This window comes from Acinonyx jubatus, chromosome E3 (genome assembly GCF_027475565.1).
Source record: "Acinonyx jubatus isolate Ajub_Pintada_27869175 chromosome E3, VMU_Ajub_asm_v1.0, whole genome shotgun sequence".
Taxonomy (NCBI): domain Eukaryota; kingdom Metazoa; phylum Chordata; class Mammalia; order Carnivora; family Felidae; genus Acinonyx; species Acinonyx jubatus.
In genome coordinates this window covers 36,547,024-36,567,513 of record NC_069398.1, presented here as the reverse complement: position 1 = coordinate 36,567,513, position 20,490 = coordinate 36,547,024, and the positions used below count along the sequence as shown (strand labels likewise).

Below are 20,490 nucleotides of genomic sequence, written 5' to 3'. Positions count from 1 at the left end.
TTTGTGTTTTCTTTTCTACTGAAGTAATGAAGTTGTAAGTTCACATGGACACATTCGCAGGGCTGTGCAGATTCTTTGCACTTTATTTCATAGGTGAATAAGTGCTCTTTTAGCTTTCTTTGTATATTGAGTTGCTTTTGAATTGCTTCCCATATTTTTATTTCATACAAACTGAACAATTGTGGCCCCTCTATTTTATTTATAAAGGTTCAGTGTATCTTTGCCTGCCTACATCAATCTGCAAGGGAGTTGCAGAAAAGCCTCATGTTCATCGAGCCGTGAGTCACAACCAATTTCTAAGCTGTTATAACAAAAAAGTGTTTGCTTTTTTTCACAAATAACTTTAAAAGTGTAGTTTAGAAAGAAAACATTTTCAATAAAAAGACACAACATTAATCCTGGATGCTTGCAAATCCTAAAATATATTCCTCCTTTAGTATTACACAGCTCTGTGGATACACAGATTAGCTTTAAAATTTGTCACATTCCACTTTGCCTTTACTTTTATGTATCATTCCCCTGACTTCCTTACTGCAGGTTGGGCAAGAAAACTTTTCCTTTAAAACTTTTCAACAGCGGGCATAAAATTCTGCAGCTGAGGTCTTGAAGAATGCAGATGGGTACAGTATGTGTTGGAACTCACAGTGTGTATTGACTAACCTAGTTCCTTTTTTTTTTTTTTTTTTCCGGTATTGTCTTGTTAAAAGTGACTCCCAGGTGCCAACTCTCTTTTTTAAGGGTGGGGGTGACGGGGCATAGGAAGACTAGGTCTAGGTTATTTATCAGTCAGTGGTAGAGTTTGAAAGCTTTCTCCTTCATGTGACTTTGGGCAAAATACTGCCTATGCATTTGTCCATAGCAAAACGATAAGACTAATATGTAGCTTCTGTTGGTGGAGAAACTACCAGCTATAAGTCATATGTGGTGATTCATGGCCCTCTGAGTAGCATGGGTTTTGGTATCATTCCCCACATGTATGTGCGGGGTTAATGGCCTTTTGGTGCTCAGTCTCTTACTTCAGATTCCTTGACTTCTTTGGCACAATGATGGAGTCAGATCTCATTAAGTGTGATTCTTCATGATACATTCAGCATCAAAAAACATCTGTATTCCGCTCCAGTTGTAAATTATCTCTAGATCAGCTTTTCATTGTATTTGGTAGTCTGCCAATCATCCAGGTGAATTGTTGTACCAGATATGCTTTTGTGTTTAACGTGATAATATTGTCTTATTTAAAACCACAAATGAATTTCAGGAGACGAAACCAGACAGAGGGTCAAGTTTACAGATGACCGTGTCTGCAAGAGTCACCTTCTGGACTGCTGCCCCCATGATATCCTGGCTGGGACGGTAGGTGTATTTGGGTTTGGGAGAATATCATCAAACACTCAGATGAGGGCTGTGCAGGCAGTGAAGGGCTTACAGCTTGAATTCTCTTTTCCTTTGCCAGGCAGAAACCATCTATTGTCCTTCAGATGATAGACTCGTGGCATTAGTTTGGTGACATTTGATGTCATGAGACATATGTTATTGCTATAAAGTTCATTTTGTAAGTTAGCAGATTTTCATAGAATCATTTATATGGGGATATTCATAACTAAGTACTGTGACTAGTGTCATTTGGCCAAACCTGAAAGTATGCTTCAGGTCAGCCTATACTTTGAAAATTCTGGGTTGGTTTGTTTCCACATCAGACATCTGGTAAATTTTTGGTACAACAAGGTACATTTCTTCCCCAAGTTTTTAGGTGTGTGTGTGTGTGGTTTGTTTGTTTTTTTTTTTTTTTTTTTTTTGAGAGATAGCAAGTGGGGGAGGGGCAGAGAGAGAGAGGGAGAGAGACAGAATCCCAAGCAGGCTCTGTGATGTCAGCAAAGAGCCCGACGTGGGTCTTGAACTCACAAACCACTGAGATCATGACCTGAGCTGAAATCAAGAGCAGGATACTTAACCCCCTGAGCCACCCAGGTACCCCCCAAATTTTTAGATTTTTAAAAAATCAGTTGGGTTTAACACTGAGGTTTTAGTGTTTTGTTTGAATATGAGTTTTAGGCTTGTGCTATGCTACCCTCTCAAGAAATCAGCACATGCTCCGGTGAATATAAACCCTAAAGTTTTATGTTCACTTGAGAAACCCAAACAAATAAATGTTAGTGTTACGGAATGTAGGTTTCTTCAGAGTCAGATAGGATCGAAAAAGACTAAAGAGTGGAGAATTACCTGCCGTGATTCAGCTACTTACAGAAAAGGAGTCCGATATAGATGACCACCATTTTTATTTTTTATTTATTTTATTACTATTATTTTTTTTCAATTTTTTTTTAATGTTTGTTTATTTTTGAGAGAGAGAGACAGAGTGTGAGCATGGGAGGGGCGGGTTGAGAGGGAGACACAGAATCGGAAGCAGGCTCCAGGCTCCCGAGCTGTCAGTGCGGAGCCCGACGCGGGGCTTGAACTCACAGACTGTGAGGTCATGACCTGGGCTGAAGTCAGATGCTTAACCGACTGAGCCACCCAGGCGCCCCGACGACCACCATTTTTAGATTGCATAGCTACTTTATGGAATATAAAAACTGTACTCATTTTATATTATTTTTTCATTTTAAGGGTCAAATGTGCATCCACTAGGGAACATTTTCTTCATGATTACTTTTGTTACTACACTTGTGGGGGGAGCAGCCTGTGGCAAACCACTCATGTATTAAATTCTCAAGCTCACTCTTCAGAGAACAGAGAAGAAATGAATGTCAAACCCTGTGCTTTTGTTATCTGAGGTTTTACCTGTAGTTTGACCTGGGTAGAGATACCTTTTTCTGCTAATTGTTTTGGGTACCGTCGGTGTAGATTAATGGTTTCCAGTAGTTAAAAGTAGTTCAGCTGAAGGAAAATCCTGTTGTGGGGGGGGGGCATCACAACCTGGAGTGGTTGACTGATCTTAGTGGGAGAAGCCAGAAGGAGCAGAGGGGGATGGATGTGCATGAGTAACGCATTTCAGTACTTCGAGCAGGGAGGTCAGATCCCTGGGTAGCATTGTTCCTGAATGCCAGTGAGAAAAATAGTGAGAATGAGCGCGTTTCTTACAAGTGTTTATTGTGGTAGGTACAGATTAACTCACCAGGTATTTATTGGACACCAGGTGTGTGCCAGGCACTGGGGAAATGGTACCAGTAAGACAGAGTCTTTATTCCAGTGGAGGAAGAGGACAGACATTAAATGGATAATGGATGGTTTTAGGTAGAGTGATAAGAAAGGCTTCTCAGGACATTGAATGGTGAGAAGGAACACCTGCACAGTTGGGGGTTATAATGCTCTGGGTGGAAGTTGGAACTGAAGGACAGTGGGAATGGTGCTGGTGTGTCTGAGGTGGGAGTGAGGGGGAGAGGCAGGCAGAGACTGTCGAATCAGATGAGTTATGAGAAGGCATGGAATGAGCAGGGTCACTCCTGGGTGGAGTTGGCCAAGGGCAGCTCTGCAAGGGGAGTCTAAGAAGCAGCAGACCGAGGAGGAGAAAACCCAGGAGAATCCATGGTACTGTGAAAATGCAAATAAACAAATGTCAGGGGCTGCTGAGGGACAACTAGGATGAGGGTTGGAAAATCGGATGAAAGTGGTTGTAAAGGTTGGGCCTCTCTGGTGTGGACTGTATCGGAGTGGAAAGTGAGGGGTAGAGGTGAATGATGGGTCTTCTGAGGAGTTTGTGTTTTGTGTCAAATTATAATGGAATGAATGTGATTATTTAAAATATAGTGGCTACAGGTGCCTGGGTGGCTCAGTCAGTTAAGACTCTGGTTCAGGTCTTGATCTCACAGTTCCCAAGCCTGCTTGGGATTCTGTCTCTTTGCCCCTTCTCCGCTCATATCCTCTCCCTCTCAAAAATAAAACATGTAAAAAAAAAAATTAGAGTGGCTGAATGAAGGTGGTTATAACCTTCAGTCTTCCATGGGCTGCTCCAGGCCCAAGTTGTTGCTCAGAACCATCTCCTGTCATTAGTAGGCCTGAGGCAAGGTGGAATGGATGTTACAGTTTTGTTAAGGCTATTGGGCCCTTGGGTGGCTCAGTCAGTTAAGTGTCTGACTCGATCTCAGCTCAGGTCATGATCTCATAGTTCATGAGTTCAAACCCTGCATCAGGCTCGGTGCTGACAGTATGGAGCCTGCTTGGGATTCTCTTTTTCCCTCTCTCCCTCTAGTGTGTGCGTGCGCTTGCTCGTGCTCTCTTTCTCAAAATAAATAAAGTTTCCCCCTCTCCCTCTGTTCCAGTCCCAAGCAGCAAGAGCAATCCCTCCAATTTTTAAGTTTATTTATTTTGAGAGAGGTTGAGACAGTGCAAATGGGGGAGGGGCAGAGAGGGAGAGGGAGAATCCCAAGCAGGCTCCATGCCACCAGCGCAGAGCCCAACGCAGGGCTCGACCCCATGAAACCGTGAGATTATGACCTGAGTGAAAACCAAGAGTTGACGCTTAATTGACTGAGCCACCCAGGCACCTCAAAATAAATAAATAAACTTGAAAAAAACAGCTTAATGGGAAAATACAGTATTGGTTGTTAAGTTTGGGAGAGTAAGATAACTGGAGGGAAGGTAGTGTAACTTGCCTCAGTGGAAGAACTTGTTTTCCACATGTTCTGGAAAGAGCCTTTAGTTCCCTGCCCTGTGTGTTTAGTTCCCTGCCCAGTGTGAGACCACTAGGAGGTAGCGAACACAGATATTTGTTCAGTAAAAAACATCTGACAAGCTGGATTTAACAGCCACTTGAAATCTTCTGGAAGGGCCTAATGTGACATTGCAGCTCTGCTTGGTGTTCAGCTGCCAGGGAAATTAGCCAGTACTTTGTTCCCTCCTTGGCAAAGCTGAAAATATATAGACAGGGAGTAACCATGGAACCCAGCCCTGTCCACTGCTTGCATTAGCAGTGGCTGCCTGAGAGTTCTTACCCAAAGGAAGACAGCAGTGAATTGCTTCCTGCGTGGTTCACAAATGTCAAAATTTTCCTGACAATTAAAATTTTTGTTTTCTTAAATTATTTTTTATCTTTTGAGAGAGAGAGAAAGAAAGAGAGAATCCCAAGTAGGCTCTGCACTGTTCATGCAGAGCCCATTGCGGGGTTCGAACTCATGAACCGTGAGATTGTGATCTGAGCGGAAGTCAGAGGCTTAACCAACTGAGCCACCCAGGCATCCCGTGACAATTTAAATTTTTAGAATGGAGGTTGATTTGTACTTAAGATGGCTTAGTACTTAATCCTATGACCCAGCAATTGCACTGCTAGGTATTTATCCAAAGGATACAAAAATGCTTATTCGAAGGGGCACATGCACCCCAACGTTTATAGCGGCACTAATGACGATAGCCAAAATATGGAAAGAGCCGAAGTGTCCATCTACTGATGAATGGATAAGGAAGCTGTGGTATACATACAACGGAATGTCATCGGATGATCAAAAGGAATGAGATCTTGCCATTTGCAACAATGTGGATGGAACCAGAGTGTATTATGCTAAGCAAAATAAGTCAGAGATAAATACTGTATGGTTTCGTTCCTATGTGTAATTGAAGAAAGAAGACAGATGAACATAGGAGAGGGGAAACAAAAATAAGATAAAAACAGAGAGGGGGCGCCTGGGTGGCTCAGTCGGTTGGGTGTTTGACTTCGGCTGTGGTCATGATCTCAGAGCTCGTGGCTTCGAGCCTGGCATCGGGCTCTGTGCTGACAGCTTCGGATTCTGCTTTGGAGCCTGCTTCGGATTCTGTGTCTCCCTCTCTCTCTGTGCCCTTCCCTTGCTCACACTCTGTGTCGCTCTCTCTCTCTCAAAAATAAATAAACATTAAAAAAAATTTTTAAAAAGATTAAAACAGAGAGGGAGACAAACCATAAGAGACTCTTAAATACAGAGAACAAACTGGGTTGCTGCCTGGGGTGTTGGTTGGGGGGATGGGCGAAATGGCCAATGTGCATTAAGGAGGGCACTTATTGGGATGAGCACTGGGTGTTCTACATAAGTAGAATGAGTAAATTCTATTCCTGAAATTATATTACATTACATGTACTGAAGGCTTAGTACTTCAGGTTTTAGTGTTTCCTCTGATGGTAGGTTTTCTTTGAGATACAGAACTTGCATTAGCTTTTAAGTATTCCTGGTGTTTGCCAGTTATTTTGCAGCTATAGTGCTTACCTTTCTCTTGTGGAGACTATATTTTAAAAAATTGTATTGATACGTAAGAGTGAATGAAGCAAAAGTTGTCTGCAGTACAGGGACAGCGATTCTATTTGCAACTTTGGCTTCTAGAACTACTATTGCCCTGCCTCTAGATGCCCCTGTGAACCAACATACATATGAGCTACATATGACTTCACGGTAATAACAATGAAGGAGAAAAAAGGTCATCAGCATTTAAATGCAGAAGATGATCAAAACGAAGATCAAATGAAGATAAGCTCTACACCAGGGAGCCCACTGTTGGTTCTCACTGGTGATTCTAAAGGACGTTTCGTTAGTGAGCATGGCACGCACCTTCTGTGAGACTGTGGTTCAAGAGTTAGGTACCGCGAGACTCCCTAATTTGCCTGAGATGTTAAGGACTTTATAATCCACGAAGGTTTTGAACTCATTTTGGACATAGTTGTAGTTTGAGCTTACAGGAGGTCCTGGACTCCCATCATTCTTTGTTTGCTAGTTATGTATACCCGTGCTTTTGTCCCAAGTGCTTGGATTTCAGACATGTCTCCTCATTGTGGTATTGGCTTTTGTTAACTTGCCCTGTCTGACTTGATAGCATGATCCTCAGCATACAAACTTTCCTTGTGCTCTCGTGATGGCCAGAGGTGGAGGGTGCCATCACAGAGTCCCACACTCCGAATTTAGTTAAGGAGTGTGCCCTGTTGTTTGTTTTACATATGTGTACAACACATGATAGCATGTCACGTCAGGCTAATGTTACCGGTAACACAAATCATTTGTTTTAGTAAAAGAGCCTTTTGTGGCGCAATCTATGTCCCCAGTTATGTCAAGGGTCATTTACTAGGTTAGGAGAATGTTTGGAGGATTCTTTTGGCTCTGAATTGGCCTATTCTGCTTTATGCCTTCTGGTATACAAAGAGCTACACAAAACTAAGCGTTAGGTTCTGTTAGAATTGCCAAAACCTGATTGCTATCTGCTCTTTCCTTTTCCTTATCTCTGCACCCGAAGCATTGATCATCTTGAGTAGTGAGGATTATAGGAAGGAATGCCTAGAAATTTGTATTGATGGCATCTTGTTTTCTGGCCTTTTCCTTGCCACCTTCCCTTCCCCCATGCTGATATTCACTGAATAGACGTTTCTTCTATGACTGATGCAAAAATAAAACCAGCAAAAGCTAATTAATGTGGTTTTCATTGTTACTCTGTTTCTGGCTTTGAAAGAGATGCAAACCTTCGCACTTAAATGCATACAAGTGTCACATAATCGTGGTGAAAGAAAAGTAAGGCTTCTTGGCTACGTATGGTTTCTTAATTTATTTATTCTAGTTTAGTATTCAAAGAGGTATTGTTTGTTTTGGTGACAGTTGAAACACCAGGTCATGTGCTTTCTACAATGAGTAGATGCTCATGTGTAAATTTTTGTTTCTTTCTTACAGCGCATGGATTTAGGAGAATGTACCAAAATCCACGACTTGGCCCTCCGAGCAGACTATGAGATTGCAAGTAAAGAAAGGGACCTGTTTTTTGAATTAGATGTAAGTTTTTTTTGGTGTTAATTCATCCCTACTGTGAAGAGCCAAATATCAACTAATGAGAATAACGTGAGATTTGTAAGTTATGAAGCAAAATAATCGAAGAGATACTTACTATGCCACCACTCTCCCTTAGAGTTAGAACATGGCCAGTATCATTTGGTCTCTACCTGTATGTCTGCCACCCCGACACTGTTGTGTGTTTCATACGTATCCTTTCCTTTTCAAGGCGTTTTTTATTACGTACTATTATGATTCTTTGAACATTATATTTTTGCCTGTTTTTAAGCTTTAGAAAAATTGTTTCATAATATATATACTTGGTAATTTTATTTTTTCATTCAGTATGTCTCTTTTTACCCATTTTGTTGGATATGGTTTATTTTCATTGCTGTTTGACTATTCCCCAAACTCCATTCATTATTCACAGACAGGTTGATTCTAGGTTTTTTTTGCTGTTACAAACAGTATTATGAATGTTCTTGAATATCTTTTTGGTGCACACGTATTAGGATTTATCTAGGGTCTATTCCGAGGAAGGAAATTGCTGGCTTGTAGGGGATGCATGTGTTGATCCTTGCAGGATAGTTCTGTAATATCCTTTTTCTGTATGTTGTTTTTATTGTTACTCTGTTGTTGATGAAGCCATGATAGCAGTTTATACCCCTTTAGTGTTAAATTTTTGCAATTTAGTGGTAATAAAATGGAACTTCGCAACTTGAAAAAAAAATGTTGCCTCCCAAAGGAGCCCTTTTAGACCTTTATTCCTAATTTGTCTGTCCCTTGCCCCTCCATGAAATTTTGTTACCATAGATACCCTGCATATTAGCTTACGTGCTGTGGTCATTTCCAGGCCACAAACCATTGTGATATCTAAGATTTTTTTTCATCCTTTAAGCCGTTTTCACCCCTTTCTCCATTGAGAATGCAGGATTTAGAGTCACTCTATTTAAGTTTTTTCTTCTCTCTAATCATCCATCGCTAGTATGACTAGAGGTCAGTGAAGGGGTTTGATGTAGGGGCCTCTGAGGGGCTCAGTTGGTTGAGCAGCCAACTCTTGGTTTCGGCTCGGGTCATGATCTCACAGTTTTGTGAGTTCGAGCCCTGCTTTGGGCTTTGCACTGGCGCCTCCCTTTATCTTTGCCCCTGTCCCACTCATACACTGTCTGTCTCTAAATAACTAAAGGGTGGGGTGGCGTTGATGCCATTCAGAATGGTTTCTGAGTGAAGACTGGGAAGGGACAGAACTTGGTGTGAGGGAGTCAGGGAAAAACAAAACCCAAGGAAAGGCATTTCCTCCTCACCAAAGGCCATTTTGAAGGATGTATTATAACTTGAGTAAATTCTATTTAATCCAGTAGCTTTTAAAGTGATGAAAATTAACAATTCTTTTTCGGATTCATTCTTTAGCCACAGCGTGTTCTCAGTGTTGAATCTTGGAATTAACTAAAAATAAAAATGCCTTTAGCAACAGCTCACCTAACAGAAGAGGCTCAGAAAGGGAATTTTTCTGTATTGTGAGTTTCATTCTTCAGTAAACTGCAAATGCTTATGTGAAGAGGCCATTATCTTGGGATGTCAGGTTTCAGAAACTGGTATGTACACCAGTGTCTGTTTGAAATCTCAGTTTCAGCAATGTTTTCTGGATCATAAGTCTCAGCATTTCTGCTAGATCAGAATGTCCATGCATTTTTTTAAATGACCTGATGAATTTGCAACTACGAAATAGGTTAGTAGAAGAACTGGAAACAGGCTGAAACACGTAGTCATGTAGTGTATTTTGAAGGAGGTGTGTTCCGCCAGTATGGAGAAACTGGATTTGTTTTTAACGAACAGTAAACTATGTACCAACCAGTACATCCCAGGTGGATCCCCCCAAAATGGATTTTGTTTTGTCATCTCGGTGCTATAAAGTCTAGAAGCTATAAGAGAAAGATGTGTGCATTTGTGTAAAAACGTAAAAATTTAGTGTATCAAAAATACCCATATGTGGGGTGCCTGACCTGCTCACTTGGAAGAGCATGTGACTGCTGATCTGAGTCATGAGTTTCAGCCCCACGTTGGTTGTAGAGGTTACTAAAAAAAATTGCCTTACATACAATGAGAATAAGCTGGGATAGAATATTTGCAGTGTGGATGACAACAAGCTAGTTCTATGTAAAATTCATCGTAATTGACTAGAATGGTATTAGTGGCTCAATAGAAAATGGGTAAAGAATGGAAAAGGACATTTCCTAGCGGGCATCTAATCCTGTGGTAGGTGCTCTCCCTCATTCAGAACTGAAGAGATGAAGAATTAAGTAATCCTGATAATACACCTTGTGGGTAATTCAACATCTGAAGATGTGAAAGCACATCCCAGGATGGCCAGTTCTAAGATTATATCTCACTGGTAATACTTCCCATACGTACAAAGATAAATTTGTTCTGGAATATTCCTACAGCATTTGTAACTGTAGAAAACAGGAACCAAGTAGACTTCCTCAATAAGGGACTGGCTAAATCATAGTTGCTCTTTAGGATGGAATGAAGTAGAGCTGTGAAAAGAGAATTGAGTTAGTTCACTGTATCACTGAAGTGAATTTATCTGCAAGGTAGATAAAGTGGATAAGCAAAGTGTGATATGATGCTTCCATAGTGTGGTTTTTTTTTTTTTTTTAACGCTGTTGTAAATCGCATACAGTATTTAGTTATTTGTGAGCTCTGTGCCTAATATGGGGTGTGAACTCATGACCCTGAGATTAAGAGTTGCATGCTCTACTGACCGAGCCAGCCAGGCACCCCTCCATAGTGTGTATTTTTTTTTTTAACAGGGAAGGGTGGTGTACACTTGTTGACATGTTTAGATGTGCAGAGAGGTGTTTTAGAGATTATGAACACTCTTAACTTGCTTGGAGGGCTAGAGTGGGTCAAGAGACTTTTTTGTGCTATGAGAAAATTTATCACACATACGAATTTTTCAGTGAAAAAGGAAACTACCCCTCCCCCCAACTCCTTAAAAATAATTTTTGATTTTACAGGCGGCTCAAATTAAAATGTTTGATAGCCAGGGGATGCCTGGGTGGCTCAGTCGGTTAAGCGTTTGACTCTTGATTTTGGCTCAGGTCATGATCTCATGGTTCGTGGGATCAAGCCCTGCATTGGGCTTTGCTCCGACAGTGCGGAGCCTGCTTGGGATTCTCTCCCCTTCTCTCTACCCCTCCCCCATGCACACGTGTGATTTCTCTCTCTCTCCAAATAAAAAACTTTAAAAAACTATGCTCTTGGGAACATATCTTAGGGATACGTGCAAATGTATATGCAAAAGATGCTCATTGCAACTTTTTTTTTTAAGGGAAAAAAAAGAGGCTGCAATGCAACTATTAATGGAGAACTAGTTATATAAATTGTCACGAAGTGCCTGGGTGGCTTAAGTCCATACAGTGTGCACCTCTTGGTCTCTGGGTTGTTAGTTCAAGCCCCACATTGGATATGTGTGTGTGTGTATTTATTTAATCTATTTATGTATTTATTTTGTGAGAGAGAGAGAGAAAGAGAGAGAGAGGATCCCAAGGGGCTCTGCGCTCTCAGCACAGAGCCTGCCTGACATGGGGCTCGAACCCACAAACTGCGCAATCATGACCTAAGCCGAAACCAAGAGTTGGACGCTTAACTGAGCCACCCAGGCGCCCCACAAAAATAAAATCTTCTTAAAAAAGAAAAAACTAAATATATTGTTCTGTCACACAGTGGACTGTTGTTCTGTGAAGCTAAGAAGACACCTCTAGGTGTTAGGGAGAAGAGGGAGATTTTACCTTAAAAGTTTCTTCATTGGTTTTAAGATCGTGATGCCCATGCCCCACCTTTTGAGTTTTTAATTTATACATATCAACATGATGTACACGGATTACTCTAAGTAAAGTAATTAAAAGTGGCCTAACTTTACGATACCAAGCTAAAACAACTTTTTTAAAAATGTTTTTTTCCTTTTGAGGAGCAGGAAGGGCAGAGAGAGGGAGACAGGATCCAAAGTGGGCTCTGCATTTCCAGCAGAGAGCCCGACGTAGGGCTTGAATTCATGAAACTGAAAACTGTGAGGTCATGATCTAAGCCAAAGTCTGATGCTTAACTGACTAAGCCACCCAGGTGCCTGTAAAATGACTTTTTTTTTTTTTTTAGCATTCATTTTTGAGAGACAGAGCGTGAGCAAGAGAGGGGCAGAGAGAAAGGGAGACACGGAATCCGAAGCAGGCTCCAGGCTCTGAGCTGTCAGCACAGAGTCTGATGCGGGGCTCAAACCCACGAGCTGTGAGATCATGACCTGAGCCGAAGTCGGATGCTCAACTTATCCACAGAGGCGCCTCGCCCCTAAAATAACTTCTCATCTCCTTAGTTTTACAGTATAAACTTTTTAGGGAAGATAAAGGCTTTTCTCAAAATACAGATTTGTTAAGTTAATTTGATGAAAACCAATTTTTAAATCTCTTTGGTAGGTAATACATGTTTACTGTGGGAGATTCCAGAAGTCTAAAAGGCTCTGGTGAAAAGTCTCCCCTTTCTGTGACCAGCCATCCAGTAGCTCTCTCCGGAGGTCACTTTGATCTTTTAAAGATAGTTGATTCAAGATGAACAGATAGGTTTATCAGAAAGGCTAGTTGTGGTACTTCTTGTCAGAATTGCAATTTTGAGAAGCAGAACCCCTCAGAAGCTTTTTGGCCAAATATGGTCAGTATGCTAATTCTTGCTGTCCCTGTTCTGCTGCTGCCCTCTGAAGACCTGATGGTGGTGCTGGCCTCCGAGCCTGCCATTCGGCCCCTGCACTATCCGAGCCGGAGGCCTGGGACCAACGGCTCCCAGGTGCCCATCTTGAGGTTGGTTTCTGGAAAGGCTGCAGTGTGGTGTGGTCATCACTGTTAGGACATGAATACGGGTTTCATTGTCATAGGTTGTAAACCACCTCTAATCCATGATTTGTTCTGATTTTTCTTTTTTTTTTTTTTCTTTTCTTTTTGAGAGAGAGAGAATGTGTGTGTGCGAGAGTGGGAAACAGGACAGAGGGAGAGAGAATTTTAAGCGCAGAGCCTGATGTGCAGGTCGATCTCACAATCCTGGGATCATGACCTGAGCCAAAATCAAGAGTCACATGCTCAACCAACTCAGCCACCCAGGCACCCTTTATTCTGCTTTTTCTTAGTAACTTATATTTTTGTGTACCTCATCCAGTGTTTTGGTAGAATCTCCATGTTGGCAATAATTAGATAGGCCAACCATTTACCAAAATCTCTGGAAGTGTCTGAAGCCCACTGTTATTTGCCAGAATTAATGGTGCTGGCAGAGGGGTCAGACTCCCTGCAGTAGGCCTGTTGGGGGACAACTGACCACAAACTCAGAACATGTGTTTTGTTTTAATGTTGAAAACTTTATCAAATATGTTAAAGATAACAGGTGTTTGGGTTCTATTTTAAACGATTTTTGTTATGTAAGGAGTGTGTGTGTGTGTGTCTCCCTCTCTTTTTGCCCCTCCCCTGCTCACGCTGTCTCGCTCTCAAAAATAAAGACACCTTAAAAATAATTAAACTAAAGCGCTTAGAGATTTGAGTCACCTCTAAGCAATTTGTAGCAAGTTGTCCTACAAGAACATTGCGTGTGTATGAGAAGATGGAAGGTGTTCATTGCATCATTTTGAATTAGTGGAAAAATGGAGATACCCAAACATGGATGTTTTTGGAGGGGCTAAAGTAGTTGTGTCACAATAAAGTGAAATACTGCACAGTTGTAGATCATAGAAGATACATGATGTGAAGAAGAAAATGGAAACTTACCAAGTTGTCCTGTTTGGTGGGAATGAAAATTGTGTTCTTGTATATGCATCTTAAGGCAGTTTTTAAAAGTATATCCCAGTTTTTGGGGCGCCTGGGTGGCTCAGTTGGTTGAGCGTCTGACTTCGGCTCAGGTCATGATCTCACAGTCCGTGGGTTCGAGCCTGGTATAGGGCCCTGTGCAGACAGCTCGGAGCCTGGAGCCTGCTTCTGATTCTTCTTCTCTCTCTGCCCCTCCCCCACTCATGCTCTGTCTCACTCTCAAAAATGAATGAAGTTTAAAAAAAAATTTTTTTAAATAAAAGTATATACCAGTTTTTAAGAAAAAAAAATTTTTTTAATGTTTATTTTTGAGAGAGAGACAGAGTGTGAGTGGGGGAGAGGCAGAGAGAGAGGGAGACACAGAATCCAAAGCAGGCTCCAGGCTCTGAGCTGTCAGTACAGCTCAAACTCACAGTGAGATCATGACCTGAGCCAAAGTCAGATACTTAACCGACTGAGCCACCCAGACACCCCACCAGATTTTCTTTTAATGTTTGTTTATTTTGAAAGGGCAAGCATGTTCACGAGTGGAGGAGGGGCAGAGAGGGAGGGAGAATCCCAAGCAGGCTCTGCTGTCAGCACAGAGCCTGACACAGGGCTCGATCCCATGAACCGTGAGATCATGACCTGAACAGAAATCGAGTCTGATGCTTAACCAACTGAACCACCCAGGCATCCCAGTATATACCAAATTCTTAAGTGATTATTTCTTGTGGGAGGAGAGAAGAAAAAATTACATTTTCGGTGTCACATATAGTCATTAGGTCCAGTTAGCTAACACAATAATAGGCAGAAATGAAAATTTAGAACTATTTTTAGGGGCGCCTGGGTGGCTCAGTCAGTTGGGCAGCTGACTTCGGCTCAGGTCATGATCTCGCGGTCCGTGAGTTTGAGCCCCGCGTCAGGCTCTGTGCTGACAGCTCAGAGCCTGGAGCCTGTTTCAGATTCTGTGTCTCCCTTTCTCTGACCCTCCCTTGTTCATGCTCTTTCTGTCTCAAAAAAATAAATAAATGTTAAAAAAAAAAAAATTAAAAAAAAACTATTTTTATCTTGGGGTGCCTGGTTGGCTCAGTTGGTGGAGTGTGCAGCTCGGTCTTGGGGTTGTGGGTTCAAGCCCCACATTGGATATAGAGATTACTTAAGAATAAAATCTTTTTTTTTTTTTTTTTTTTAAGTAAGTGGGGGGAGGGTAAGAGGGAGAGAGAGACTCTCAAGCAGGCTCCACACTCAGCACAGAGCCTGATGCAGGGCTCTATCCCACCATCCAGGGATCATGACCTGAGTTGAAATCAAGAGTTAGACGCTCACCTGTGTTACCCAGGCCCCCCAAAGATAAAATCTTTTTTTTTTTTTAAGTTTATTTATTTATTTTGAGAAAGAAAGCACAAGCATCTGTGAGCAGAGGAGGGGCAGAGAGAGAGAGCGGGGAGAGAGAATCCCAAGCAGGCTCCGTGCTTAGTCTCACTAACCATGAGATCATGACCTGAGTCAGAATCAGTGGTCAGACACTCAACTGAATGAGCCACCCAGGCACCCCTCAAAACAAAGATCTTAACAAAATGTGTGTGTGTGTGTGTGTGTGTGTGTGTGTGTGTGTGTGTTTCTACCTTGTGACTTAGTTTTACAAATCTCCATTCTTAGGAAGTAATTAGAAATATAGGCAGGCATTGGTAAACAAATATGGTAGGATTGTTTATAAGATTGGAAAATTGGACACAGAACTCATGTCATAGACTGCCCTCGAAATTGTATAAAATCTATTTAATGACTTAGAATTGCTATGATGTCACGAGCAAGACAAAGGTACAAAATTGTGTATACTAGAGAGTTCATCTATAGTTTTTTTGGGGGGGGCCGGGGGGGAGGGTTGTTTGATTTGTTTGTTTTTTTTTTTTTTTGTGGTCTCATTGAACACATACTGCTTAATCAGAGAATTGGTAGATCTGGCTTTTAAAACACAGAGTGTGCCCTCCCCTCCCTGGAGGCAGTCACTTAGTACTGCTTTAAAATGCAGGGAAGCAGGGGCACCTGGGTGGCTCAGTTGGTTAATCATTGACTCTTGATTTTGGTTCAGGTCCTGATCCTTGATCTTGAGATCAAGCCCTGCATCAGGCTCCACACTGTCAATTCTCTCTCCCCCTCTCTCTCTGCCTCTCAAGTCTCTTATCTGTCAAAATGCGGGGAGGCAAACACTTTAAAAGCAACAACTTGGTTCTTTCGTTTCTTGTTTTGATTTAAATGATCTCTATACCCTACTTCAGTCGCATGCTCTTCTGACTAATCTAGCCAGGCGCCTCAAAAGGGACAGCTTGCTGGTTAACTGGCACAAGTTGACCTTGGTGGGTTAGGTTTTTAGCAGACTGTTTCGGAGCATTTGCTGGAAGCCTGTGTGTCAAGGGTTTGCTGTGGGTCAGAATTCTGAGGCTCTGCTGGCCAAAAGCAGGTAGTGAGTCCTGCTCATCGAACTTCTAACAGTTTAAAGTTATGATTAAATGGATTATTTCTCTACAAAAAAAAGTCAAAGGTTGATTTACCAGGGAATTTTTTTTAAACTTCTGCGGAGAATCTCAATTATCAAAAGTAGATGTAATCATATAATGAATTTTCTTGTACCCCTCACTAAGCCTTGGGAATGGTGAGTTCACTGCCAGCTGTTTCGTCTTGCCTTAACTTTTCTTCCAAATCTCCCTCCCTCCCTCTCTCTCTCTCTGCCCCTCCCTATTCACACTCTGTATTTCTCAAAATAAATAAACTTAAAAAAATTTTTTTAAATAATAAAAATTAAAATGTGGTAAGAGAAAGTTCTAAAGATACAGAACTGAACAGAATATTATAATGAAATTTCTGGGTTCTGTCTCCCAGTGCAGCTCCTGTGCAACAATTCTTTCAGTGATTATTGATATGAAGATTCTTGTTTCATCTTTTTTCTTGTGTTTCCCCACTGGATTTTTTTAAAGATTTTATTTATTTTTTTAATTTTTTTTTTTTTTTTAAGAGAGAGAGAGAGTGAGCGAGTGAGCAGGGGAGGGGCAGAGAGAGGGAGACAGAATCCCAAGCAGGCTCCGCGCTGTCAGTGTAGAGCCTGATATGGAGCCCAAACTCACGAACAAATTATGACCTGGGCCAAAACCAAGAATCAGACGCTTAACCGCCTGAGCCACCCAGATGCCTGTAAGGTTTTATTTATTTGATTTTATTTATTTATTTATTTATTTATTTATTTATTTATTTATTTATTTATTTTTTAATGGTTTTTTTTTTAATTTTTTTTTTAACGTTTTATTTGTTTTTGAGACAGAGAGAGACAGAACATGAACGGGGGAGGGGCAGAGAGAGAGGGAGACACAGAATCGGAAGCAGGCTCCAGGCTCTGAGCCATCAGCCCAGAGCCCCACATGGGGCTCGAACTCACGGACCGCGAGATCGTGATCTGAGTCGAAGTCGGACGCTTAACCGACTGAGCCACCCAGGCGCCCCTTTAATGTTTACTTTTGAGAGAGAGAGAGAGAGAGACCGCACAAGTGGGGTAGGGGCAGATTCAGAGGGAGACACAGAATCAGAAGCAGGCTCCATGCTCTGAGCTGTCAGAACAGAGCCCAGCACACGGCTCGAACCCACGAATTGCAAGATCATGACCTGAGCCAAAGTTGGACACTATCTGACTGAGCCACACAGGCACACCAAGATTTTATTTTTTAAGTAATATCTACCGCCACCATAGGGCTTGAACCCAGAAGCCTGAGATCAGGAGTTGCACACTCCACCAACTGAGCCGGCCAGGTGCCCCCACTGGATTATTTTATAGTAACTCCTAGACATGGAATTTCATTTGTAAATACTGCAAGAGTATATCTAGAAGTTGAAGACTTTATTAAAAACAGTCATTTTAAAAAATAATATACCATTTGATAGTGTTCAAATTTCCCAGATTGCTTCAAAAAGGATTCTTTTACAGTTTTATTTGTTTGACTTAGGATTCAGAATAAGGGCTACACATTAGAGTGCTTTGTAAGTCTTTTTACTTCTTTTTGTAAGTCTTTTTAAATCTTTTTGAAGAAATTAATTTTCTTAAAGTCTCCTCCTGAACTTTGGTGATTGTGTCCTCATGATGTTTTTTTAACATGTTTTCCCTTATCTTTGAAATTCCTGTACCCTAGGAGTTAGATCTGGAGGCTTGATAATCAGATTTACTTTCTTTTGTGACTGGAGGATTTCAGAGGTAGAGCTTTGCCCTTCCTGTTGTATCACCTCAGCTGGCACAGTGATCTGTGGGCTTGGTCGGTACAGACACCCTTTATCTCTTGGTCGTGAAGGTCCCCTTCAGCCTTTAGCCTGATGCTTTAAGCACAGTTGAGGATAGTTGCCTAGATCAGTTACTTCACTAAGGTGCAGCATCTCTTAGCAATGTAAAAACATGTAGAACTTTCATAAGGTTCAAAAATTTAAAGTATAGAAGGTACATTGTGAAACCGCTCTCCTGCTCAGTTCTTCAGTCACCTGGTTGCCTCTAGAAGTAACCAGTTAAGTGTTCTGTTTCCTTTAGAGTTTATGTGCATACCTGAGGCAGATAGTATGTCTGTATTCCATTGTTTTTTTCTTTTGTTTTGTTTTTACACAAATCACAAATAGCAGTCCACTATACACTTATTCTATCCTTACCCCTTTTTTTTTGTTCTCCTTGTTAGTGTATCTTTGTATAGAGTTCCTTATTCCTTTTTGTGGCTACGTAGTATTCCAAAGCATGGATATCTACATTATGTGACCAGTCCCTTATTGATGATCATGGTGCTGCATTACACATTGGCATTGTATACATGTATCTGGGAGAGATTCCTAGATGCAGAACTGTTGGATCAGAAGGGTATCTTTCATTTTGATGGTGCCATAGTGTTCTCCGGAGGGATGAATGTTCCTGCCAGCAGTGTAGAAGAGTTCCATTTCACATCTTTGCCAACAGTGAGTGGCCAAATTTTGGGGACTTTGCCAGTCAGAGGTATAAAAAGGTATTTATTTGTGGTCCTGATGGGGTTGTTGTAAAAGCATTTCTTTGTGTAGGTATATCCTGCCTAGACCCTCAGCTTGAGCTTGATGGCTGGAGCCTCTGGGAGTTTATCTGGGAGAAGGTGCCTCCCCATTCTCACCACAGGCTCCCAGCCTACCACAGCCTCAGCCTGACATGCCACGGCCAGGCCTTGACTTCTTGAAAGTGTTTTATTCAGAAATTTCCTAGGAAATGGGTATATAATATGTTTGCTACTAGGTCATCTCTATAAATAACATTTCTCAACTTGAACACTGGCAAATAAACCGCAATATTAACATATTCGCCGATGAAAAAGTTACAGAGCAACACTTTCCTTTAGCATACATATATTGAAAAAACAAAAAATGTTATTTTTTAAATTCAGTAGAGATCATTTTTTCCCCAAATTGTTTCCTATTTAAAAAAAATTTTTTTTTAAGTTTATTTATTTTGAGAGGGATAGTGTATGCATGCAAGTGGGAGAGGGGCAGGGGAGGGGCAGAGGGAGAGGGACAAAGAATCCCAGGGAGCCTCCACACTACCGGTGCAAAGCCTGACACAGGGCTCCATCTCACGACTTCAAGACCATGACCTGAGCTGACCTCAGGAGTCGGATGCTTAACTGACTGAGCCACCCAGGCGCCTTTGTCTTGCTTTTTGATGTTTTACTTCACAGGTTTCCAAAAACTACACACCATATCAACTAAATTTCCAAGCTATCTTTAATATCCCATAGGAGACCAGTTGTGATTATACCTACTTTTTCTAGCTACAGATGACAGTGTAACAGTTGTATTTGCTAAGTCAGATATTCTGGATTAGAATCCCTTTGTGACCTTGGGCAAGTTCTTTTAACTTTTTCTATTCATCTGTGAACTGGGCTGGTACTGACCGCCTCACAGTTGTGCAGATTGGGTGTAAGGACTTTGGAGCCAAGCCACAAGGGTTCTTGCACCCTGATGCCATTACTTAGTAGTTTGGAAACTGTACCTCAGTTTTTTCACCTGGGAAATGGAGACTTTCAGAGTTTCTGTGCAGCTCTTTTAAGGCATGTGTGGACATGTCACACAGTACAGGGGCACGTGTGTGCTGTGACCTGGCTCCTTGATGGCACATGCTTGTTTCTGGCCGCTGTCATTTCTGCTGGGCTGGGAGCAGCACCAGACAGTCCTGCGTGTGGAGGAATAGCCTTCAGCAGCAGTGAGACTTGTGTGCCAATTGTACACCAGCCCTGTGCTCAGGTACCCTCAGTAGTTCATATTTCCTCGTACCATTCCTAAGCCACAGAGGTTGGGTCACGTTCTGGTCAATGGTGGGCTGTGATTAGGACTTAATTTTTAGACTTGGGTACCTTTTTTTTTTGTTTTTTTTAAGAAAAATTATTTAAACCTCCTCTTTGATATATTTTAGGAATCAATCTGAATTTGACAAGCACTTTGAAGAGAAGAAGCAGTAGAACAAAGCATCGTCTTTTAAAGAATGTGGCAGTTAAAGGATGTCCCTGTGGTCTGCCTATTTTGGGTTGTGAGGTTTCCTATTTAGTTTTTAGCTTATCAGATGTGTGAGTCTGTAGCTAATTGAGGTTCTGCTGAAGCTGCAGTTGGTTGCTTTAATTGGTAAGGCCTTGGCAGGGTTATTAGATGTCTCTTGCCCATTTGACCCCTGATGTGTAGATTCGTGGGTCTGTTTCAGGGGAGATTGCTCTTTTTGGGTATATAACGGAGGGACACTACACCACAGACTTGACACCTCTATGTGGGTGAACCTGGGGCGATTCAGGATGGTCTACTGGGATCCATTATCCCATGTGAGCACAGGTGGCATGGGACTTGTATCAGATTGCTGGCACTTTGATCCTGGTAAGTTACCGCCCTGTCAGCAGAGTTGGTCAACTCTACATCTTTCCAGGAAGTACACTGCA

The 20,490-nt window shown here is 41.7% G+C and overlaps 1 protein-coding gene across 4 annotated transcripts in view; it reads left to right on the top strand.

Annotated features, from left to right (window-relative positions):
- The window catches only part of LUC7L (LUC7 like), a 44,525-nt gene that overhangs the window by 9,280 nt on the left and 14,755 nt on the right, over nucleotides 1-20,490 (top strand). For 3 of the 4 annotated variants that reach the window (XM_053213308.1, XM_027043774.2, XM_027043775.2), the window contains exons 3-4: nucleotides 1,256-1,350; nucleotides 7,611-7,709. In XM_053213308.1, coding sequence (XP_053069283.1) covers nucleotides 1,256-1,350; nucleotides 7,611-7,709 — 194 coding nt within the window. Of the gene's footprint in view, nucleotides 1-207; nucleotides 279-1,255; nucleotides 1,351-7,610; nucleotides 7,710-20,490 lie in introns of all 4 variants that reach the window. The other variant, XM_027043776.2, reaches the window with a different exon arrangement.